Source organism: Aethalodelphis obliquidens, unplaced genomic scaffold (assembly GCF_003676395.1).
Source record: "Aethalodelphis obliquidens isolate GAN/ISIS:26980383/991018 unplaced genomic scaffold, ASM367639v1 scaffold11, whole genome shotgun sequence".
Taxonomy (NCBI): Eukaryota; Metazoa; Chordata; class Mammalia; order Artiodactyla; family Delphinidae; genus Aethalodelphis; species Aethalodelphis obliquidens.
This window is the reverse complement of record NW_020837955.1, coordinates 32246945-32272798: the sequence shown is the minus strand read 5'-3', so window position 1 is coordinate 32272798 and position 25854 is coordinate 32246945. Positions and strand designations below refer to the sequence as shown.

Below are 25854 nucleotides of genomic sequence, written 5' to 3'. Positions count from 1 at the left end.
AAGGCTCCATGAAATGAGGGAAGAAACAGTGGACACTAGTGTGAAAGGGGGCTCACTGTCCAATGCCAGATAGGCCCCTCCCCCCAGGTGGCCCCCACAGTGGCCCTCACCCACCTAAGACCCCCATGGCCAGGCCTCCCAGGGCAATCCCCATGGCATTGCCTCTCTCCTCGTCATCTGTGTACACGCTGGCCAGCATGCCCATCCCTAAACAGGAAAAGAAACAGCGACAGCCAAGCTCTGGGAGCAACAGAATAACCATCATGACTCGCCCTCCCCCACCCCCAGCCCAGACTGTGGTCTCCCCACACCTGCCAGACCAACAGAACATAAGGCCGAGCAGCACCCAACAAGAAGGTGGCACCTTCTCTGAGAACCAACCACCAACCACCACCACCAACACCTAGATTCCCTGAACTATTCCAACTCATTCTGTAAAGGGCCGCCAGCCTGGGCAATGACGGTGGCCCCTCCGACAGATGGAAGCCCCGGGGCACTGACTTAGGCGTTTCCACACCTACCAGCTACAGAAGAGCAGGAGGAACCGATGCCCTGCAGGGACCTGGCGATCAGCAGGAAGGCGTAACTGCGGGAGAAGGCGAACACTGCGGGAAGAGGGGCCAGGCCACAGTCACTGTGGACCCGCTGGTGCCGCGACCAGATCAGCTCAAACAGGGGACCTCCCGTAACCCGACGGGGTATTTCCGTGTTAACCACACTGTGCTTTTGCTCCCTGAAGACTTCTCCTATCAACTTCTTTCTGCAGTTGTGGCCAAAACACCCCCCGACCCCCACCCCCAGCTGTGTTCTCAACCCCCAGCTGGCGGTGGTCAGAGCCCACCCGGTGACCCCCACTCAGAAGGCAAACGTCAGACACTTACTAACTGTTGAGATAAACATGATGCAGAATCCCGTGAACATTGGAATGGGATAGCCGATCCTGCAGAACAGAACCACAGTGAGAACCTGGTGACCGCTGCGTACTCGTGTAGCCTTGATATTGAGTCTCTCCTGCTTACCCTTTGGGATCAGGTGGATAAGTGTTTGGTCAACTTTTCTAAAAATTCATATAGTTGGTGCTTCCTATATGACCTTTCTGTGTTTGACTGTCTTGGAACGTGAATACATTTACGGATTGCCACTCTGAACTTTCACTGGAATAAATGTTAATAAAATATTGGCAAGTAACCCAGAACACGTTCAAATACACAGCCCCTGTTTCCATCATTTTGTAAAAATTTCTTTAATTGCAGTCTTTACTAGAGCTTCCCCAAAGGGACAGTTGCAATCAAACGACTCTAGTAAAAGGTCATCAAGCGATTCAACGGGCAGCAGATGCAACGGCACTACATCTAAGAGGCATTAGGAAGCAAGGAAATTTTCAGATCTGTCTTCACGTTGACCCCCATGAAGCCAGCTGAGAAAGACAGACCTTGTTTTCTGTGCAAAAATTCAACATCCTATTTGCTCTGTAAGACCACTGTCTGTACAGGGCTCTGCTACCACGCGGACAGGGGAGGTGGGAGACCTTGGCCTCCTGGCATCACACCCCTGCCTGGACACCTGGCCCTGCCACTTAACCCAGGCAAATCTCCCCTCGGCCCCGCAGAAAGACCACCACCCACCTCCCAGAGCTGGAATGGGTATGAAATGAGATATGGATGTTAAACTGCTACCAGGGCATCCGGAACAGAAAAAGTGCCTCAGAAATTTTGTTTCCTCCCTCATTCTCTTCTTTTCCTCTCTGTTTCTGCAGATTAAGCAAGCAGGTTGGTCCCCGCCATATGGACAGGGCATGAGAGTGAAGGCAGCTTCTTTCCCTCCCACGACCTGGCCTGAAGGGGCCAGCACTGGCTGAGCTACTGCCCTAAAGGAGACTTGTGTCAGCCCAGAACAGCCCTGAGCATCTCCAGGCCTCATCTCCCTCCAGCCCTGGACCCTCCAGATCCTGGAGAGAAACCAAATGAGGAACAGGAACCCTGAGTCCCAGTCAAACAGCCTGGGAGAGCTCTTCAAAAAAATCATAACACAATACCTTCACCTTAAGGTTACACTCCATTCCCCAAGCACTTACACACGAGCTCAATGACCTGATAAGGGCAGACGACCACCTCCCCATTTTACAGATGAGGAAATTGAGGTACAAAAAAATGACTTGTCTAATGTCCTAGGGCTAATTTCACTCAGGGCCATTCAATCCAGTCCAGGACGTTTCCATGCAAATTTTACTACCTCCTCAGGTATATGACAAAAGGCATACGTGGCTTTAAATAGAACCATTCTAAAAGTCCTGGGCACACTTACAAAGTTTTTTAACTGCTTCATGTGCATCCGGAAACCAAACAGCATCACAAAATCATAGCATTCTCAGGCAGTCGCCCTCCCACAAACCCAGGCAAAGATTCCTCTACTGTGACCTGAAATGAGCTTGTAATTCACAAAGCAGGGCTTGAAGCCAATCCTGTGAACTAGGAAAGATACCAGAGTCCTGAACTGCAGTTCAGATGCCATCAAATGACAGCTTCTCCTGTCTCAACTAACACCGAGCTGACTGCTCTGTGCCCTTATTCATGTAGGAAAAGAAAGCCGTTCACGACACCAGGTCCAACATGGCACTGCTGGATACTGTGAAGGAAACTTCCAGGAAACTCAGAGAACTCACAGGCAGTTTATTTTCTCAGCAACGACTGCATGTCTGGGGGAAGAATGGACATACGACCGCCCTGGAATAAACACAGGCTTCTCATCCCTTTCAACATCCTACTTGGAAAACCATACATACGTCAAAGCTATCGGAATACCAGCAATGTTATGTCCAGTCTACAGCCCAGCCACTGGCCAAAGTCACCTGGCAGGACACAGCTGAGGAGGGCTCCTTCTTACCAGGAGGCTCCAGCACTCCCGGAGACCATAAGGGTCACCTGTGATTCTCACCACAATTCCATGAGGTAGCTGGCTTTATCCCTATTTTCAGATGGCCACATTGAGGCTTGGGGAGCCGCCCCAAATTCAGGGCAATGGGCATACCTCGTGTGTCTCAGGTGGGGCAGGGCCTGCTAGCATACACTTCGGTGGGGACACCAGTCACAGGAGCAGAGGTTCACACAGCTTGAGTGGAACCCAGGGCCCACAGTATCTTTTGAAACCAGGTTGGCTCCGTACCCACAGGGCTGTGAGCTTACGGGAGATTCTTTTTACCAAGGCCAGGTGCTGTGTTTTCTTTAAAAACGCTGTAGCTACTGTTTTGTCTTTTAATTCCTTTGGGATTTTAATAAAGCATGAATGGAATAACCAACCGGCAAAGCTAGAAGGAAATTCAAAGGCTGGCCAGTCCAAACCCCCAACGTGGGTGAGAAAGCCGAGGTTCAGAGGTGAAGCAAGCCAATCGCTTCTGACGCCACCGGGCTCCCGCTGCTTCCTGCTTGTTACCAGACACATGTGCCCTATGCCTTCACCACCAGCCAAGCCGCTGGCAGGGCTGCCCAGTGGAAAGTGCTGGGCAGCGCCCTTCCCTGGAGCTCAGCCCCACGGCCAGTGTGGCCCAAGGGCCAGCTCCTGGCTCTCCACCCTCAGCCTCTCCTGGCCCCCTGAACACCGACCTCAGGAGACTTGCTCAAGGCCCCAGGGTCACTGAGTGATGGGCAGATCGCCACTGTCCTTTCTCCTTCCCCACAATGTCTCCTAAATGGACAGAACCCCAACTGACATTAGTCATAAATGTCTGATTCGGCCTCTTGTCCCAACTCAACGCCATCTCAAGTAAAGTGCTACTAAGCAGAGCCACGTCTGATGTGGCAAACCTTTAACGAAACATCCCTTTATCACCCCCTCGTGAGTCATCCTGGCCCACAGTCATCTTCACAGAGCATCAGGGAGCAGTTAATCCAGTTGAATAAAAATGAAAATCATATATTTGAATCCTAGAAAAAAGTGCAAAGCAATAAAAGTTATATTCATTACATATCCCTACCCAGTCAGCAGAGAAACCCCACTAGGTCTCTAAATTGTCACTGGCAATCAGTACTTATTCTCTAATGCTCCTAACTAGTTTGTCTTTACCACAGAGATTAATGTAAGCTCTCTTCCCAGGCTTGCTAAGACCTGGGTTCCCTCTGCTGTGGTAAGTGACAAAAGCAAGGACACAGAACAGGGGACAGGGAAGGGCACAAACTGTCACCAGATGAGACCAGAGGTGACATCTCCCATTTCGATTACCTCAACATACTCCCAAAAGATGAGCAGCAGTAAACGGAAAGGTATTTTACATTTGCTAGGATATACTAGGAAGCTTGTGGTCAACCATTGCATAAATAAAACAAAATTCTTAGGTTTAGCCCCTGGGTCTGTCTTTTTCAGCTATCAGATGTGTGTGGGGAATTACGCGAGCCTTGGATTTCTTATTCTCCAGGGTGTTCACCGACGCACAGGTCACGCGAGGGCTTTGCTCCCATGAGAAGTACCCAATTCCACGGCCAGCTTCTTCTGATTTTGAAGCAAAGACGCTGTCACACCGTCTCCACCACCCTAATGACATCGAGGATGGGAAATCCCTTTCCAGCATAGCTGGTTTCCCTGTCCATGGAGGAGCTTTTTGAAAAGGTCACTGCTTATTCCTACAAAGCCCACTTCAGACCAGTTGCCTAAAGCTAAAGGGAAAAAAAAAAAAACCCACAGTAGATTTTGTAGAGATTTCATGCCCTGCGGCTTTCTCCCTGTCTTTCAGACGTTAGCTAAGATTTGTGAGGAAAAATAACTGGCTTTCAAATATACTAGGTAACTATGGAAATAAATTAAGTCACTGACGCTGGCTTGATAAAAAGCAGGCCACTAACACAATGACCAGCCGGGGAGGGAACCATCCCCACCCCTGTTAACCCTTCCCCAAGCTGCCGGGTTCGTTTGGAATATCCTGGGTCTAAAGATGCAACTACATGTAAGCCTTACGTTAAGCAAGTGAACGCCACGATGCCTCGTTCTTAACCTGACTTACAGAAGAGAGAAACGTAAAGGTGGTTTTCACATTGTTTACCAGCCTGGAACATTCCTTTTATGTGTATGTCTAAACTCCACTTGCCGGGCCAAAAGACAACAGGTGTTGCTAGTATAAGTCCTTCTACCCCCTTTTACGCACAGCTGTAATCATGAAATGAATACTTAAACTGGAATTATAAAATAAGTCACACAAGCCTCAAAGATGGCAATCAGACCAAGCAAGGCACCCACAGGCTTTGGAAAGTGCGTTACTGGACGCGTGATCACCACACTCGACAAAATCTAAAGGTCCTTTGCTCCCTATCTGGTCACATCTTATTCAGTAAAAATATAGTTCCCAAAGAGTCAATGAAACAGGAATTACTTGTATCATATTAACAGCCAAATGAGCATTTAAATGCTTCCCAAGAATTGTCATTTTTTATTTTCAGGGTTTGGCATGAGATCTTATCCAATATTTAAAACAGACAGGCAGCCTGCGTCACCACAAAGCCACTCACTCAGCAGCATCGTGACCATAAATTATGGGGCCCCAGGTTGTAACACGGGGGTTCGGATTATGACCTGTGTGATGTTGGGTGTCTCATTTCAGAGTGAGTCCCACTTACGGCAAGAAGCTTTAGAAAGGAGCGGCTCCAACCAGCCTGTCTCCATGGAGCTCCCCTCACATCTCTGGGGATGCAGGAGGCCTTTCTTTTCCCCACTATCAGAAGCACTGCAGAGACAGTAGGAAGTTGGACCAGCTCACATCACGGGCTGGAAAAAGATATTTTTCTAGGGCCAGGGAGGTGAGGGAGGATCCATGTCCCAAAAATCAGGCCAATTTTTCCTAAACTCCCTCCCATTGGATAAAAATAGCACCCAACAACTTACTGTTTGAACCTTCCCTCATTCAGCCTGGCACACAAGGGAGAGCCCGAGTAGATGCAAAAAAAGCAGATTTTGACCTGCATTGTTTATATTTCGTAGCCAAAGGTACAAACTGTGTAACAGTAAGCAGATGGAAAGAACAGGAAGGAAGGAAGCCATTGGCCAGAGAGTCTGGACAAATGCTTTCTCCTCCTGAGTAGCAAACCCTTTTGCCTATAATATACTAAGACAGGAGCTTCCCTGGTGGCGCAGCGGTTGAGAGTCTGCCTGCCAATGCAGGGGACACGGATTCGAGCCCTGGACTGGGAGGATCCCACATGCCGTGGAGCAACTAGGCCCTTGAGCCACAGCTACTGAGCCTGCGCGTCTGGAGCCTGTGCTCCGCAACAAGAGAGGCCATGCTAGTGAGAGGCCCGCGCACCGCGATGAAGAGTGGCCCCCGCTTGCCGCAACTAGAGAAAGCCCTCGCACAGAAACGAAGACGCAACACAGCAAAAATAAATTAATTAATAAACTCCTACCCCCAACGTCTTCTTTAAAAAAAAAAATTAATACTAAGACGGACCCAAAAGCTTTTGCTAAAGTCTCCTCAAGATCTGATGCTTCATGTTTTAACTACTCCTTAACCAACCAAGTGTAAAATGCTATTGTAAACTCACTTCTTTACAACACTGAAAATGTGAGTCACACGTCTTGTTGGTAATTGCGGATGTGATTGGCACAAATTACATCAGAAGGCTATTTGCAATGGCTCACAAAGGAAGAGTCTGTAGAGGGAAATGTATTTATCACTTCTCTGAGCACAGCCGTGGAGTGCCCAGAAATGCTGAAAGTCCCCAAATTCATATCTACTGGGCTTGGAAAATATTAGAAAAAAATTACTTATCATGATCACTTTGGAGGGACAACAGAGTTTGTTGTCCTACATCAATATTAAAACTTATTTGCATTTCCACATTACAAGGCAGTGCTAGAAGATGAAGATTATTTTGAAATTTGCTGGAGAGCTGGGAGAAATCAGCTAGGGATTAAAATTTTGCCCTCAATAAGTTCCGAAGTGGATTACGCACCATACCAATAGACTAAACCTCACAGGTCACTAAAGGAAATTAGTTTTCTCTTGGCAGATAATTTTTTGGGAGCCCCAAACGTGAGCCTTAGGTGGCTGCAATGTCAAAGCATTTGGAGTATTTACTAGGGGAAAGGTCTACACTGGTTTTAAACAAGCTGCTTGCCTGGTAGCATAAGCGAAGCATTAAAAACAAGAATGGGGTTTTTTTGTAAGCTTTTCATTTGCCATTTACGTTTGGAAGATTGGAACACTCACATCAGTGCAGCCGAGTTTCTAAGTATTACGCTGTGCAGCTAGTGACATTCACGTCCAAGTGATTGGCAAGGCGTTATTACAATGATGTCCTCAATTTTCCCAATATAGTATTTGAGCTGTTTGCTTTCTCAGAATACAAAACCCTGAGCTGTTTCCTGTAATTATACCAGATGCATTTTAAGAAGCGCTCTTAGGCTTGAGAAAAGAAAGAAAACCCTGTAACTATGAAGGTCTGGCTGGTTTTCCTCCTGAAGAGCAGAGGAACTGCCGAACGTCACCGTGATGACGGTGCCTCTTGGTGGGCTCCCAGGCAGCCCAGCGTCCTGCGGTAACTTGCTCAGCATTTGTGCAGCAGCCTGATAACACTACACAGCAAACTGCAGGCTGGATGTGGCCTGGGACGGTTAAAATGGATTCAATGGCCCTACTCGGCGCGGAAAATCGAATCACAGAAGTTGAAAATGTGCTTCCATCGGACTCCCCATGAGTACGTTACCGGCAACCTGCGTGCCAGAGGACAGCTCGTGCGGAGGAGGGCGGATCCCCTCTCTGAGCCCCTGCCAACACCCCAGGCCTCCCACCCCGCAGAGTGGGCCCCGCTCTGAGAAGGGTCCCCTGCCTGGTTTAACGCTTCTGTTGTTGCCATCTTGAAATGCTTAATAATATTTTAATAGAAGGCCCGGCCAGCCCTGCTCCACCTTTCCCAAGGCCAAAGCCTGGTAAATGTACAGACCTCCCTGCTCCCAGCCTGCAGGGGGTGCTGGGCTGACCTGCTTAAAATTGCGCTCAGCTCTCTGTGCCCCCCAAACAAGCCCCACTCCTCTCTCACCTAGCACATGAGACCTCTTATAGCTCAGCCCTGCTGGGTCCCCCCCCAGCCCCGGCCTCCTCAGTTCACCCCGCCCCCTCTTTTATTCTCCTTTTTTCTCTAGTCCTTGTCTTGGTTCTTGCTACTAGGCCTGGTTCACAGGTAGGACTCTGGGCACCGCCCCATTTTTCACATTGCTGCCTTTGGGGTCACACTGTTACATAGCGCCCCACCACCACCATTCACACTCTACCAGCTCCCACTCTTTGCAGCTGACACCTCCTCCCCTCCTCTGCAAGCCCCCTGTCCTGTACTTGGAGTCCCCATTTATCAGGCAGAGCTGGCCCACCTCAGCTGTAGAAGAGCAAATACTTGCTGGATGGCCACCAGCAATGGAAATGTGAACAGTTATTCAAAATAATGTGGGTCCCAAAAGACTCCAGAACATTGAGATTAATATAAAGCTAGTTTGGGCAGCTTGAATCATCCAGAAAAAACACCTCTTCCCTTTGTGCACGTGGATGCAGCTTAGTAAGTGGCAGGGGAAGAACTGCTACACAGTCTAGGACCTCAGTGTCAGATGTTTCATATACGCAGCAGGACTACAGGTCCTGTGCCACGTTCCCCACCTGGCCATCCCCACGAGCACTGAGACGCCAGCCCTGAAGGAAACCACCTCAGCTGTCTATCAGGAAGTGCATGACCACAGGTGCAAGAGAAGAGAAAGCCACATGGTATGTACAATCCCACAAGGATGGTCATGGTGGCAGTGAAAAGGAAGACCAAATGGGAAATCGTCATTGACTAAGGACAGAAACGTAAGGCGAAGGAGACTGGCTTTTTCCCCAGCTTTGGTTTTCCAGATTCTGATCAATGAATGAGAAGCAAAATCCCAGGTGGAAGTGATCTGGAACAATATAAACATCAAACTTTTTGACCAAAATGATATAACCCACCTGTTGGTCAACAGTCCTATGAATGGGTTGGTGAGGAGCTGGACGGTGGCTTTCGAGGCAAACAACAGGCCGACCTGCACGTTCTCATTCAGGAGGTCTTTGTCTTCACTGGGACAGTCGGAAGGGGCAGTGGACCTGTTAGTCACTGTGCGCTGCGTGGTGGCCTCATGCAGCAGCGCCCCCTGAAGGCTGCCGGTGCTATTGCCGGCGACCACGGTGGAGTTGTCATAATAGGAGAAGATGTTCTGGAAGCTGCCGAAGGTGGAGGCTTTGAGCACTGGCTTGGCAGTCTGGATTTCTATAGCATCTTTCTCATGCTCGATGCTGTACAAGTAACTTGGGATGATGGGGACTGAGAACAAGAGCAGGAGAGTGGTGATTACACTGAAACCCTGCCCGGGACCAAAGCCAGCAAAACCGTGGTCTTGTCAAACGCTAAACGAGGCCCAGAGAAGTGGCATATCTGCCTCGGGAATGGGACCTCCGCGCTGACACTGAACAATTTCACGTTGCTCAGCTCTGCGAACAAAGCCCCAGAGGCTGGGAGAGCTCTCAGGGCAGCTACTGTGCAGACCTGACCCACCCCAGAGATCCCCGTTCTCAAGGGCTTTCCCATTACAGGGCTCCTTCACAGGAATATTTTAGGAAAGCAAGATTCGGTCTGAAGTCTAATCAGTGCTGACCTGGGGTCAACCAGTACTTCTCAGAAAGAGGCTAGAAAGACCTTTAAGTGAATGAATCAAGGAAACAGAAATCGAAATTTCATTAGGTGTCTTAGAAAAGAATAAACCTGCAGGAAGTAATAATTCAGAAATTCTGCAGCAGGCCCACTTCATCTTTCCATTACTTGAGTGGGAAGCTTCAATGTTTCATACAACCTGGAAGATCTGAGACTTTCGTAGAGGAAAAGAAAAACTGATATACTGGAAGCTTCGGGCATGTGCATCACAAAGCATTCAAGACAAAGGAGGATTCGGGCCCTTGTTACTGAACTCAGATGAGCGCCCCCCGCCCCAGCTCTGATATTCCTGGAAGTGAAACCCTGACTGTGTGATGTTCTGAAAACCATCGAGAGAGAACCTTAAATGGAGAGAAGGGAAACAACCCTTTAAAAAATCATTTTTTATTCATTACAAATTGGGATATTTTTAAGGAAAAGCATGTCAAATCTGTTGCTGTTAATGGTGCTAATTAAGAGAACTGGATGTCAATTACTTAGTTTTTCAAAAATCCATTACAGGAAAAAGATGAAAACCAATACCGTTAAAATTGCTCTTGATGTGGGTCCTGTAATGTCTCCATGTCAAGTCATCTGTGGAACCACTACCTTTAAATGTCCCTTCCTTTTATGGAGGGAAGGATTTTGACCTGTTCCTTGATGTGATAGACCACATTATTGACCCACCTTTCCGGGTAGCATAATAATTATTATAACATTATTTTGAATCCTGGGACTTGCTCCTCCTTAATAGATTTTTTTTTTTTTAATCGCGTTGAAAGTGACAAAGGGAAGCAGGAAATTATCAGGAGGAAACATAAGTTCTGGGTTTTATCTGCTGTCACATTTTTTGACCGGACCGCCAGGAAAACGAAGCCACAAACACGGCTACTAGCCTAGACGAGGCAGTCTTGGGGAATGTATTTTTGCAAAACGTCTTCTCGAATTTTCCCGAACCGCGATCGGGTAAGCGGGACGCCCTGGGAAGGGGTACCCGGGGAGTGGGGGGAGGCGCCCGGTCCGTACGTACCCACGACGGTGAGCAGCATGTTGTCCAGCAGCAGCGCGAGGAACACGATGAACAGGATAAGCTTCCGCGAGTGACGGCTCTCCTGCAGCCAGCGGAGCAGTGCCAGCTCGCTCAAGGCCATGGCTCCGGGGCTCGGCTGCGGGCGCGGCGCACGGTCGGTCAGGGGCTCTGCCGGGCTGGGGGCTCCCCCAACCCCAGGCCCCAGACTTCGCCCGGCCCGGCCGCCAAAGGGGCGCTCGGGGAGCGGCGCGCACCGGGCGGCGCCGGATGGTCCCGGGCGTCCCACCCTCGGCTTACCTTCGGCGAGCGCGTTCTCACCGGCACCTGCGCTCCTTGTTAATAACGCCCGCGAGCGCCGTCTGAGCCGGATCCTGGGCGCCGCCCGGCTCTCCGCCGCCCCCGCGGGTCCCAGTTAACCCCCTGCGTGCTCGGAAAGTGCCGCGGGACGCCTGCGCACCGTGCGTCCTGCGCCCCGGGTTTCCCGGGACGCCCTGGAGCCCCGCGCGCGGCGCCTCGGGGGGCTTCCCCTGCCCTCGGCCGGGCTCCGCTCTCCCCCGCGCCCCGGGGGGCGACCCGTCCCCAGCGCCGAGCCCCGCGGGCAGGGAGCGGGGTCGGCGTTACCTCAGGTGGTCTGCGGCTGCCTGCACCGAACGCCGTGGGCTCCGTCCGTCCGGGCGGCTCCGGGTCTCAGTCTCCGCCCCAGCGCCCGGCGGCCGCCGCTCAGTTTACCGGCTCTGGCTCTGACGTCAGGGCCGGCGGGGGCGGGGGGCTGGGGCGCCCCGGCCTCCGCCCTCCCGCGCCGTCACTGCGTCGGAGTAGCCACTGCCTTCCTTTCCCCGCCAGGTGCCCGACCAGGTTCTGAGCCCGGATCCTAAGGTCGCCCCGTCCTGAGCAGACCCGAGCCCCTGTTCCTGCACTTGGCCGTGAGCCCTGGGAACCCGGGTCCGGGTGAAGTGGATGGGTCGCAGAGGGAGGACGTCAAAAGCCCCAGGCCGAGAGGTCAAGGATCCCAGGGTGAAGGGTCAGGGGCCAAGATAAGGAGTCAGGGATTAGTGGTTTCACCTGGCCCAATTAGGCGCTAAAGCTGTCTTTGAGCCTCCCTGTTCCTGAAATTGGCCGTGAGAACATGAAGGCTAGTGAGTGTGCCAGGGAAAGAGGTCTTAGGGTGTTGGGAGCCGGGGACCGATCTCTTTCCTGGAGAAGCCACTCTGCACCCCACCACCCCTCCCCTCTCCCACCTCGGTATCATGATGCAGGGTGCCACTTGGAGTCTTTGACCATCGGGTCCTCAGGTACCCTCCAGATGGTGATGTGGAAACGGGGAAAGGGGACATCTCTCAGTGTCACCCCACAGTGAGAGTGGGGTTCTGAGGGCCCCAGGCCCTGAATCCAATTCTCATAAAATAGGACCATGTCACCCTGAGCAGGGGACACTAGAGAATAGATGAGTGCCTGGCGCCTTAGTAAAAGGGCTTATGGGGCAGCTGCCCCAGGCCCTGTGTGCTGTAGTCCTCTCCCCTCGGTGTTTTCCCCAGGGATTCTGGTTAAAAAGATGGTTGAAACAGGCAAAGTGCCTGTGTGTGGCTGACCTGGAGCTGTCATCCTCACTACCAAGGAGTAGCAGCCCGCCTTTGATTTCCAAGTCCCTCCATTTTATAAACAGAAGAGAAACAAACAGACATGCCCCAAACAGAGCTGGAGCTTTGAAGACCCTTCTGGGGGCGGGAGAAGCAGGAGCTGTTTTCGCGGAAAGCCACTTGAAATAAACGTTGTCTGCTGCAGCCTCAGCCATAGAGTCTGGCCTTGTTTTCTTAATGTTTCCTTGTCAGCTGGAGACTGCTTAGAGCAGCAGGGTGATGTGTAGGGCTCCCCACTCTCTGCACCTCCTTACTTCCTTCCCAAAACCCCCCTGTGCTGCCCCTGATGTGAGAAAAATGGTTGGATACGTAAGTAGGTCAGGAACATGCGGACTCTGGGATGTCCCAGGATATGTGCAACTTAAATATTAAACAGGGAGGAGAGAAGGAAAACCACTTAGGAGGAGAGAACAGATGGCAGGGAGCTGTTTCAGCTGGCTGTGAAGGATATCACGTTCATGGGGTGCCCCAAAGTGCCTGGAGTTTCAGAACAAAGACACAGGTCCTGCCCCTGTGCCCCCTGGGCAGGCAGGCATCACGGTTAAGGGCTCTTGTCAGGATGCCTGGGTCCCAGTCCACTCCGTCCTTGATTGGTGACCTCGGGCACATCATGTATCCTCTCTGTGCCTTAGTTTCCCCATCTCTGCAGTGGGGATGCCAACTGGACATACTGCAGAGTTGTTGTGAGGATTAAGTGGGGATCCACAGTCATTCCTTAACACAGTCCCTGGCACCAAGTGAGAGTCAGTGTCCACCATTCATCCATCCAACAAATATCTGTTGAGCTTTTAGTGCATGCTAGGCACCGTGGTTGATACTGGAGAGACATTAACGGCCCAAAGAGACAAAATCCCCATCCTTGGGGTGCTTACACATTCTGGTAGCAACACCACAACAGTGAACACAGGAAGCCACACCAACTCCAGCCCAGGCAGCTGGAGGAATATGGCCCTAGGGAAAATGCCAGCCCCTGTATTCCCTCCGCCTGATCTCTGCCACCACCCCTAGAGCACCATGGCCTATAACAGTGTCTTCAAACTTCTTGTTGACACCCCCAAAGAGTTTTTAAAAAGATAGGTATGCCTCACACATTTCTCAGTTGACATCTAAAATATTCTTTTATCATAAATTTTAATAGTTTAGGGGTATATTATGTAAATTCACCTTTATATATAAAACCATTATAACTCTTTTAAATGTACCCAATGAATTATAAAACTACCATATTATATTTTAAAATACTAACAAGTTTCTCTTTAACACTCAAAAATTTACATTGTTTCCTTTATGCCTTCAAAGTATATTTTCTTTCTGCTTTCAACAGAATTTTATCCAACTGTAATGTTTTTATTATTTAAATCCAGTATTCACCACCTTATCTATTATATGAACTGCAATAAATATATGAATATGCATTAGCTTTTTAAAATTTTCTTATGGCCATAAGGTTCTAAGTTCTAAGGTTCTCTCTAAAATTGTGTTATTATAACAATTATTAGTAGTATATAAATGATAACGCCTCAGACATATAATATGAATTTTGATAAATATTAAACACAAAAAGGAACACTATATTAGAAGTGCATTACCTGATGAGATGGGTGGAGAGAGGATTTTTGGAGCCTTAGAAGAAGAGAAAGTGTATTGTTTTTATGCCTCAGAACAATGTAACCCAGTAAAATGGTAAGAGTCAGGTTGGGTGGGAGGTAAGCCTTTCCTCGTCAACTGAGAGACAGGAGATTGTTGAAGGGGGAGGTGATAAAAGAGAATCCTCGTGTCTCTACCGGGGTCCATCTTAGCCAGATCAATTTTTAAATACAGGACATATGGAAATTGAGGGTCTCCTATGGCTTGGGAAGTCTTCATACATACCCAGTGTCCTGAAGGAGCCAACCTGGGAGGCCCTGCCTGATCTGGGACTTTGGGACTCTGTAGCCTCTTATTCAACTCAGCCCCTGCCTTTCCCCTCCAGCCACACTGGTTCATCAGGACCTTTGCACATTCTGGTTCCTCAGGACCTTTGCACATTCTCTGCCTAGGAATTTCTTCCTCTTCTTCTTCTAGTTATCACCTTCTCATTCTTCATTACCAGCACTAGTACCACTTCTTAGGAGGAGCCACACTTTCATGGACATCCCCCAAGTATCAGACAGGTCCCCTTCTCTTATAAATCTGCATGGAACTGTTACTTCCTCCGGAATATGTCTGTCCATGAGGAACAATACTCACATAAGTGTGATCGGTTATCTCCGTCTCCCTAGGTTATCAGGACTGGGGATACTCTTCTTGGTCATCACTGAGGTTCCAGAACACAGCTGATGCTCATTAAATACCTGCAAAAAGGATGTGCTCTGGGTAAGTCGGGTTCCCTTCTGAGGCGGAGCCATGGGGACCAGAGAGAGAAGCACCGTTGCTGGAAGGCAACGGTTACACCTCCCCCCACCAGAGGCCACTCCTCTGGGACCAGGCTTTGAGGAAGTCCCCTAGTGAATACAACATTTATTTGCTCTTCCTGGGCACTCAGACTGGTGAGCTCAACCACCTTTTTCAAACACTAGGGACTGGGAAGGTACAAAGGTACCACCAGGGTTGACTTTTTTTCACTAAATTTCAATATTTAGGAAAGGTAAGGCATGCAGCTTTCTGGAACATAGCAGTTATTTGAAATAGGCATTATTTGAGATAAACTAACATGAGTTTAAGCTATGAATGGCAACCTCATTGGGTCAGTTTTACAATTCTGTGAACTGGGGCATGTTACTTAACTTTTATGTGCCTCCGTTTCTCATCTGTCACTCAAGCATGATAAGAGGGGCCCCTGACAGAGTTGTTTTGGGGATCAAGGGAGATGATCCTTGCATAGTGCCTGGCACATAGCAGAGGCTCACATTTTAAGTGTTCCCTGGCCTCGGAAAGTGAAAGTGAAAGTGCTGATACGTGGGAGGTATAGCTGGTCTGTGGGGAAAATCCTCAGGTGCTCCCCCAACCAGAGAACTTGGAAATAATGAAAACAAATTTATGACCTGGACATTATGCTGTGAAACGCAAACAAAGGATCAGAGCAGAAATGGACAATAGAATCCTGATGAGACACAATGGTTCATGGGCAGCAACACCTGATACACTGGTTAACACATGGGTAGAGAAAGGAGGTGGAGTACCCAGTGGAGAGCCAGGCACAGGGTAGAGCAGGCTGTTCGTAGACAGAGGAAGCCCCAATGGCTCCCAAGCTCATGAAGAGACACTCAGACCCACTAGTGATCAGAGAAATGCCAATTAAAATGAGAGGGAGATGCGGCTACACCCATTGGACTGGCAACAACTAGGAAGCTGGGTAAATGCCGTATGTTGGTGAAGATGTAAGGAAATGGGGACGCTTTCCTTGGGGGTGGAGTGGGGACTGGTGCAGCCTTTCTGGAGAGCAATCAGGAGTGCTTGGTGGAATTAAGTCAGCATGCACCCTCTGATCCAGTCTATGACTCGGGGAAATCCCTAAAGGGGAAGAACTAGGGTAGGCATCGCAGTGTTTTTGGTGGCAGTGGGAAGTTAGAGGCAACCTCAGTTGGGAATAAATAATTGAAATGTGGAGGATGCTCATGGTGGAGCGCCATGTAGATGGGATTTCCCCGGGTGACTGTGCACAGGTTTTACTAAATCTTGAGTATGAAGGAAGGAGGAGGAGAGCAAGTTCTTTAACAAGATTGCTTGTTAGTTCAGTAAAAGCTCGCAGAGCACCACTTATTTTGGAGGTTTCATTCCTATTCAAGGGGCCGTATTAAGCCCCTCGGAGTGGGTGCCTTCGTAGAGAAGGGGCCGAGGAGTGAGCATCTGGGATGAAGTGGGAAAGTGAAAATAAACCAAGAAATGGACCTTGCAAGGACCAATGATGATAGTACACGCAGAGCTGAGACAGATGATCAACTCAACTCCCTGTGCACGTGGTTCCCCCCTAAGGGGGCTGTGGCCTGTGGATGCCTAGAGAAGTCAAAGCCTTTCAGTACAGAGTTGGCTGTTCTGAGCGCATAGGCTGTACGTGGGTTTTATCTCCTGGGGCAGGCAGGGCTGTGCTCTGTCTCAAGCCAGACTGACAGGAAATGAGAGCAGATGGAAACCAAGGTCCAGGAAAGAACGGAAAACATCAGAAAAAGTAAGCTCTCTGGCTAAATGCAAAAGACACAGGTGGTTTTCTGTTTTATTTTGTTTTGTTTTTTGCCTTTTCCCTCTTATTTTCTTTATAAGCTTTTAACTGTTTAAAATTATAACAATTGAGAGATTTATGGCACGGGTAGGTATATTATTTATAACAACTATAACTTAAAGGACAAGGTTGGTTGTGGGGCTATAAAGCAGCCAGATTCCTGTATTTTATGTGACGTGGTATATTATTAACTGTAAATGGACTGTAAAATGTCAAAGTTGTGTATTGTAATCTCTAGGGCAACCACTGTATAAGTAATACAAAGAAGAATAAATAGCTAACAGGAAAATTAAAATTAAATGGAATTCTGTAAAGTATTCAAATACTTGTAAAAGGCAGGAAAGGAGGAACAGATGAGCCAAAAAAAAAAATCCCAGAGGAATCAAGCAGAAAACAAAAAATAAAATGATAGATTGAAATCCGACTATATTAACAATTACATTGTGTTCAGGGACACACGATTAAAGGACAGAAATTGTCAGAATGGATTTTTTAAAATATAGTCCCACCTTTATGCTGTCTATAGGAGACTCTTTAAATGTAAAGACACAGGTAGGTTGAAAGTAAATAGATGAAAAAAATACACCATGCAAACTGTAAGCATAAGAGGGCTGAAGTGACTACATTAATATCAGATAAAATAGATTTCAAAACAAAACTTTAAGTGGTGACAAGAAGGAGATATCATAATGATAAGTGATTAATTCAATAGAAGACCTGAGAATCATAATATGTATACACCCAACAGTAGAGCTTCAAAATGTATGAAACAAAACCAGACAGAATTAAAGAGAGAAAAAGACAATTTCACAATCCAAATTGGGGAATCTAACACCTAGACCAAAAAATCAGCAACGCAGATGATCAGAATCATGCCATTAACCACCTTGGTTTAATTGATATTCATTTAGCCTGAGCAAATAGCAGACTTCACATTCTTTTAAAGTGTTCATGGAAGGTCTCTGCCAGGAGCTATCTCATTCAGAGATTTTTTTTTTTTTCTCTTTGAAGCCAGCTCTACTGTTGTTGAACACACATACAAAGAGTGAGGACACAGTTTGTTTTAAATGCATTTTATTTTTACTCTTTTCTGAGTTCTTCTGCATACTGCAAAAGCACATTTTCTGTAGGAAATTGAACCAAATCTACTGTTCTGGTTTTAAGACAGAATGGCAAAGCAAATGTCAATTTACTTGAAGGAGGCCTTGCTGATGGCCAATGGAATTAAGTCATAGATGCTCTAACTTAATAATTCAATCACTGACTGGCTTCATGCAGCATTATCTGTAAAATGTGGGTCTCCAGGTTTGGCCACTTTGATAGAATCACTAACCTGTCTGAGGACATTTGCTGTAATTAGAGGCTGCAGAGGAGCCAGCCAGCTGTGAAGGGTAGTGTTTCATCAGCTTTATGCCTTGATTCTCCACTCTCACCTGGACTCTTCAGTCATCCCCAGTGGCTACTCCGATGGCCACCCAGCCCTCCCACAGTCCACCCTCCTCACCAGCTCAAGGGAGTTTCAAAACACCAGGGTGGTCACGCTACTTATTCCCTGTCTAAACCTTCAGCGGCCTTGCACTTGGGATAATGTCAAATGTCTTCAATGTGGCCCAACGGGAAGTGCCTGGTCCAGCCTCGACTACTCCTCCATCTTCATTTGCCACATTGCTCTTGACTCTGATCTGAAATTGGATTCCCTTATAATTATCTGCGCTCTCACATGGCTTCAGATATCTTTGTGTGTCACGAGGGTCCCAGCATTGCAGCCTGAGGAGCCCTGGCCCGGAGGCCCTTCCCAGCCTGGGTCATGCAGCCTCCACACATCTTATGCCACTTGGCCCCTGCCTTCCCCCTCCAGCCACAGAGGGCTCCTTTCAGTAGGGTTCCCTGCCTCAGGGCCTTTGCACTCTCCATTCCTTCTGCCTGCGAAGCTCTTCCTCTCCCTCTTTGTCTGATTATCTTTCTCATTCCTAGTCTCCCATCTGTTCATACATCCCGTACTCCTTCTCACCCCAGGGCCTTTGCTCAGGCCATTGATGCCGCCTAGAATGTCCTTCCCTCTTACCCCTTTTAACTAGTTAGCTCCCCCTTAGCCTGTATGTCTCAGGTCAAGACACAGGTAGGTTGAAAGTAAATGGATGGAGAGGTATTTCTTCTCAGGGAAGTCATCCCTGACCCCTATGCATTTTTCCCCTGTACTATCTTGATAGGTCCCTAAACCTTTCATTCCTGGTACTTTTCATTATAATCACAATTTTACTGATGAGACTGTCATTAATGTCTGACTTCTATATCCCTCCGCCACGCAAGCTGAGGCCAGGGCAGGACCTCTGGCGTCTTGCTCCCCACGTCATCCCCGCACAGCCTCACACTGCCTGGCACAAAGTATCAATAAATGCAGCTGTTGAGTCAGGTTTCCCTGATCATTTAAGCAGTGAGCGCCCTCTGGGGGTAACTCGAGGAATTGACCTCTATTCTCACAGGCTGTATAGAGACAGCAAAGTGCTATGCCCAGCCCAGCTCACGTGCCTTTGCAAAAGTGACGTCCTTCACCTGCACTGTTCACCCCCTTTCTCCTACCTACCCAAGCCCCTGCCTCCTCCTACCTGGTTGGGTTTGAAAAACCTTTTTCCCACTATCCCACCAACTCACCAAAAGACCCACTCAATTTCTGATCCCATAAGGAATTGACATCTCTGCTTGTTTAACAAGCCTCAAATAATTGAGTCATTTCATGCCCCCTCCCTCCCCAGCAGTTACCTGCAGCCGTCCCGCGCCCACCCCCAGCCCCCCAGCCTCTGTTCCTTCCTGACTCTGAGTCTTTGCTTAGGCAGATCCATCCACATAGAATGCCCTTGGGAAGGGGAGCCCAGCCAGAAGCCAAACGCCCAGATGTCATCACATGGTCACGTTTTCACCATCAAAGCTGAAGGCTCACGGCCATGGGACAGGCGTCCTCTAACTCTGTAGAACGGCTCCTCTTTCCTTTTAAGACCCCCCAACCCCAGTCACCACCTCCTGCACAAGCAGCCTCTCACCCGCTCCCTGGCACCAGGTACTGCCTCCAATCCATCGGTGACTCAGCGGATCTCAATGAACCACTGCTTCCAACGAGCCCCTCCCCAGCTCAAGAGCCTGAGGCGGCTCGCTAATGCTCCTGTCTAAACCCTCCTGCCTACATTTTAGGGTGGTCCGCAATCCACCCACTGCACCCCCAGCTCCCACCCTCTGCTCTAATCACACTGGCCTCCTCGGTGCCCCAGCAACAGACATCATTCACATTCTCCTCATATCCCTCTGACTGCAAACCTTATTCCTCGCCCGAGAGCCCAACTCAGGTGCTCTGTTGTCACAAAGTCAAACCTGGGATGACCCACAGCCCGCCCTGAGCCACTACCTCCAAGAATACACAAAGCCCTGATAGCCTGTCCCCCAAAGCATTTACCAGCCAGCGCTCTTCCGCAGTAGGTCCATCTGGGCTCATTCTTTTTTTTCTTTTGCAGTACGCGGGCCATTCGCCGTTGCAGCCTCTCCCGTTGCAGAGCACAGGCTCCGGACGCACAGGTTCAGCGACCATGGCTCATGGGCCCAACCGCTTCACGGCATGTGGGATCCTCCCGGACCGGGGCACGAACCCGTGTCCCCTGCATCGGCAGGTGGACTCTCAACCACTGCGCCACCAGGGAAGCCCTGCGCTCATTCTTTTTCTTTTTTCCACCTGGGTCATTCGCCCCTTGATGGCAAGGGAAGCAATTCCTCTCTGTCTCCCCCAAGGATGGCTTGCGCTGTGCACTGTACAGAGTAGACCCCTGGGACTGGCATCAGAGGCACAGTGAGGAGCCTTCTGCCTCAGTGTGCGCATCTGCACAGGCAGAGTGGATGGGCCGACCTGCCCTGTCCAGTCCAGGAGCCACTCACCACCCATGGTCACAGAGCTCCTGAAATGCCACAGGCCGAAGTGAGACGTGCTGTAAGTATAAAATCTGCTGTATAGCACAGGGAGCTCAGCTTGGTGCTCCGTGATGACCTAGATGGACGGGATGGGAGGGGATATATGTATACCTAGAGCTGGTACACTTCATTGTACAGCAGAAACTAACACAACATTGTAAAGCAATTATACTCCAATAAAAGAATATGAAAAAAAATACACACGGAGTTTCAAAGACTTAGTATGAAAAAAATGTAAAGAGTTTCATTAATGTTTTGTATTGTTACATGCTGAAACAATATCTTAGATACATTAGGTTAAATAAAATATATTATTAAAACTAATTTCACCCGTTGCTTTTTACTTTTTTAAAACATGGCTGCTAGGAATTAAATTATCTACATGGCTGGAGTGTGTGGCTCACATTATATTTCTGCTGGATGGTGTGGGGATAGAACATCAGTGCTGGAAGGGGCCTCGGACGTCATTGAGTCTAATGGCTACCTTTTCCACGCGAGAAAGCAGACTCAGAGAGGGACAGAGGCATGCCCAAAGCCACACCACGTGTGAGGTCCGGGCAGTGAGGACTAGAGCCCTGCTTCCTGGGCCTTCATGGTTTGGGGACAGCTGGTGTGCAACACTGGGGGGGCCGACGGGTGGGTGCCCACAGGCAGCCCTCAGCAGCAGAGGATGCTAGAAGGGACTTGGGAAGCTCCCCCCGCCCACTCAGGGCTGTCTTTGCCCACTTGCTATGCTGACCGCATACCCAGACGTCCGCAGGGCAGGAGATTTTAGTGGATAATCAATAGTCCAATAGGGCCGACTGCAAAGCCCCAAACCTAATTATTTTGTTCAGAAACTTGTCTGTAACTAAAAGGCATCTGAGAAATCACTGTCACCATCTCTGAGCGGGAAGAGAAATCCAGTCATTATGTCCAATTGGATTTACATTGACTATTGTCTTGTTGTAGAAGATGTTGTCTCCCTGCAAAACCAGTGTTTGGGTGCCACAGGGACACACACACACACGTATACACTCACACACACATACACATGTATACATAGGTACACACACTCACACACATACATACACATAAGCACACACACACGGGAGAGCTCTCCCTTTTCTAGGAGCCTTTGGGAAGGTTCTGGTCCACCGTTTTTGCACAGGTGGCCAGAGGTGCTGTTACCTGGGTGACTTTCTGGGTCTTATTTTTGAGGTTCCAGATTTTGCACCCTAATTCCTCTGAGGAGAGTAGAAAACAAATCCCTTTAAAATGGCAGCATGAATATCTTCTGCAACCCCAGGCATTTGCCAAACCCCCTGAATGAGAGAAAATATTTAGGATGAGAAATCTTTTGAAAATTAGTTAAGACATTTGCATGTCAAATCACTTAGGTGACTTTAGAATTGCAGTAGGAAAAATCTGGAAACTCCTGATTGGCTGCACACGGGGGACTGTGAAAGTAAGTGGTGGTCACCCTTGCAGTGAAATACCCAGTGGCCACTTAAGAAAACGAGGTAGTGCAAGGTTTACCACGGAAAAGTATCCAAGACATTCTTCATTCTTTGATTTGTGAAATCGAATATCACAGGATAGCGTGTCTGCGATGATTCATTTAGGAAAACAAGTGAACTTATCAAAAAGGCTATAAATACATGTACTCATGCAAAATGCAGACAGATACTGTACAGTCAATACAGTACTGACTGTATTTAGTTCCAGGGACTGAAAATAGTGTGGGGGGGGGGGAGAGTAGGAAGGTGAAGATTTTTACTCTCCACGGGTAACTTTATGCCCTTCCAATTTTTTTGAAGTGTTATTTACCAGAAACTTCTAATGCTTCTTTCTCATATCTTTATTATGGGATATATCATATATACAGAAGAGGGCACAAAACATATGTTTACAGAGTAAAAAATAACTGTTCACTGAGCCTCATGGAACCCCACCCGGGTCAAGATATAAAACACGGCCGGGGGCTTCCCTGGTGGCGCAGTGGTTAAGAATCCGCCTGCCAATGCAGGGGACACGGGTTCGAGCCCTGCTCCGGGAGGATCCCACATGCCGCGGAACAACTGAGCCCGTGCACCACAACTACTGAGCCTGCGCTCTAGAGCCCATGCGCCACAACTACTGAGTCCGTGTGCCACGACTACTGAAGCCCGTGCGCCTAGAGCCCATGCTCCAGAACAACAGAAGCTACCGCAGTAAGACTCCCACACACCGCAACAAAGAGTAGCCCCCACTCGCCGCAACTAGAGAAAGCCTGCGTGCAGCCATGAAGACCCAATGTGGCCAAAAATAAATAAATAAAATAAATATATTTTTTTTAAAAACCCAGCCGGAAGCCCCGGAGCTTCTGGGGTTCTCTCCTCCATCACAATAACCTCCTTTCCCCTAGAGTTCTTGACTTGTTGAATTTTCTGTTCCTTGCCCTTTTTACAATTCTACCACCTATGGCATTTTCCTAAAAATATAATTGAGGTTTGCCTGTTTTTTATCTTTTTATAAGTGGAATCATCCTGTAGGTGTTCTTTCTCTATCTGGTTCCTTTTCAGTCTCACCAATATCACTGGTGAGGTTCGTCCGTATGATGTATACCTAACGTTCATTCCTAATCACTGCTGTATAGTATTCCATTTCAGGACCATATCGCAATTTCTTTGTTCCTTCTGTGGATGGACATTGTGGTGTCCCGCATTTGTTAGTAGCAGTGTTGCTAATAACATACTGGAGATGTGTGGCCCGAGTTTCCCCAGGGTCTGTGCCTGGGAGGGGAACTGCTGGATCATGGGATACCCACAGCTTCACCCTTCCCAGCAAGTGTCAAATGCTTTCTAAAATAGTTGCATGAATATATATTGCTAATTTTTAAGGTTTTTTTTTTTAAGGTCTTTATGCAACTGGAAAATGAGAAGGTGAAATGGGTTGTAAATTGTGTGCCGACCAACCAGCCTGCTTCAGATCCTGACACGGCCCTTTCTCTCTGTTCTCCACAGCTCACATCTCCCCAAAGATGAGGGAGGGGCTGGTTAGCGGGATTGCTGATGACACTGAACTGCACACATCCCCAGAAGGAAGGGATTCCCCAAAGCTGGTAAAGCCGAGAGGCCGCTAAGCCTACATGCCCAGCAGCAGACAGTCCATCCTCCTGTCCGTACTGCAAGCCCACCGTGTGCCAGGACCGTGCAGAGCACCTGAGCGCCTCTGATCTCCCAATGGACCCCGCAATGATCAGGCAAGAGAGCAAAATGTCAACAGCCCCACACAGTGGGGCAACTTTACCAAGTTCAGGGTGTTTAAATAGAAGCTGTTCTCCCATCCAAAACCTCTCCTTGTTCTTTGCATCACTTTGGCCTTCAGAGAGAAGGGTAACCAAATATAAGATGACTCAGCCTAAGGGTCACAATACCGGCGAGACCCTCCAGTGGGCCCAGGCAGCATGATGGCTCTAAGTGGGATTGGCTGGGCCATGTGACTGGCTTTGGGGAAAGACTCAGGTCGCCTTTGTAATGGGGCCTGGTGTCCCTCAGTCACCTGTCGGGAAGGAGGAAGGGTGGGTGATGCAAAGGGAGGGAAGGAAGGTGGCAGAGGGCGCGCTCTGCCCACTGGGCCCTCCTGCATTTCGGGAGCAACCCCAGGAAAGGTGCAGGGTGGGGTCAGGGCCCAAAGAATAAGTAGCACCAACAGGGCCCCAGCACCTCATCTACTAACATTTCTTCAACGAACATCCTGCCCTAAGAACGCACAGTCCAGCTGGACAGAGAGGACGACACAGGCCTCAGTCACGGGGTAAGTGTGCGGAGGCCAGCAGCGGGCAGGGGAAGGGGGGAGGGCCAGAGCGGGGCCTCGAGGTGGGATCCAGAGTCTGAGAAGGCAGATGCCTTAAGAGCGAAGCCCTGGGTCTACTCAGAAGGAAACAGAATGGGATTTGCTCTCTTTCCACCAGGATCCTTACTTTGTTCAAAATGAAGGCAGGATGTTGTCATCCCAGGCAGGTTTACATCCTAAATGCACCTCCTTCTGTGGTCTCTGTGTGGCCAAACAGCCTGGAGAACCTGCAGTCTCCTTAGCATCTACATCACAGAACATTCCACCTGGAGAGAGCCTTAGTGAACCCTCAGCCGGTGGTTTTCATTCCTAACCCACTCTCTCTCTCCTCTCTCTCTCTCTCTCTCTCTCTGTTTTAAGTTATGGACGTCTTTCTTCAAACAAAATGTTACAGGGAAGCAGAATATATAAAACGGAGCAAAGCAAAGCTACTCAGGCCAAAACAGGGGTAAGTGGCTGGAACCTTTGCCTGGGCTTCAGAAAACTCTGTACGAAAACCCCTGGGCTACTTCAGTCCCCTTGTACTCTGGGGAAACTGAGGCACAGAGATGTGGTCCTTACCATAAGCTCTAAGAAAGCAGAGACCTGGTTGGTCTTGTACCACACAGAATCCCCAGCATCCCAACCCCACCCCAAGTCCTAGCACATAGTAGATGCTTAGTAAATATTCATTGGATAGTGACATACAAGCAATGCTGACTGTCTCTGCAGGGTCATCTGTTTTCCTACACATGAAATTGCTTTCCAACGAGACTAAAGGGAGGCTTGAACCTCAGAGAGGCCCCTTAATTGCCCATGTCTTGAATTTACAGCATTTGAAAGGGTTTTATTCTCTGATCTAAATGGCAAGAACAAAAGCAGAGCAGTAACGAGCCCAGGAGGATGAAAAGAAGCCGTAATTTGCATCCAAGATGGAGGTGCCCTTTGTTATCCCACATCCAAGTCAACTTCAAAGTTCTCTGCTGAACAGATAGATGCACATCAGTCACCATGGCAACAACCAAGAAGCCCAACCCACCCAACCCTGACAGCCCAACTCCAGGAAGCTGGGGATGGGGGAGGAGACAGAGAGACTACAGTGGGTGGGGAGTCCAAGTACCCATTCAGCCTGGCCCCTCTGTCACCCAGCTCTCTTACTGCTTCTCTGTTGAGGGAGGGGGCTCTGGGTCACCAGCTCCACCTCAACACACGTGAGCACCTGCCACGTGCCTGGGCACCAGAAGTGCTCTCCTTAAGAGCTATACCTCAGTGTCCGGCACACGGTTATTGAACAAAAGCTTGCGATGGGTAAATGAATGAAGCAGCAGCCGAAGTCCCCCGGCCCCGCCTGAAATCAGCGGCATCAGAATCGCTGGGAGGTACACACTCAAGACTGGGAGCTCCTTGAAAGCTGCACACATGCCTCTCAAGTTAGAGCAGGAGAGAGAAGAAGGCAGAGTCAAGACAGCCTCACAGGCGTGTGGCTTGAGCTGCTAGCAGGCTGGGGCTGCCACTCCCCAGATGCATGGGGTGGAGCAGGGCCCCAGGAGAGGTTAGAGCTCTGTCCTGGAC

At 49.0% G+C, this 25854-nt stretch overlaps 1 protein-coding gene across 3 annotated transcripts in view; it reads right to left on the bottom strand.

The window, feature by feature from the left end:
• Nucleotides 1–11357, bottom strand: part of SLC18A2 (solute carrier family 18 member A2) — a 38657-nt gene extending 27300 nt beyond the window's left edge. For 2 of the 3 annotated variants that reach the window (XM_027112705.1, XM_027112707.1), the window contains exons 1-5: nucleotides 10702–11357; nucleotides 8954–9305; nucleotides 882–940; nucleotides 522–605; nucleotides 115–207 (exon numbers count right to left, since the gene is read on the bottom strand). In XM_027112705.1, coding sequence (XP_026968506.1) covers nucleotides 115–207; nucleotides 522–605; nucleotides 882–940; nucleotides 8954–9305; nucleotides 10702–10822 — 709 coding nt within the window. In that variant the 5' untranslated portion in view covers nucleotides 10823–11357. The remainder of the gene's footprint in view (nucleotides 1–114; nucleotides 208–521; nucleotides 606–881; nucleotides 941–8953; nucleotides 9306–10701) is intronic. The other variant, XM_027112706.1, reaches the window with a different exon arrangement.
• Nucleotides 11358–25854: the final 14497 nt, after the last annotated feature.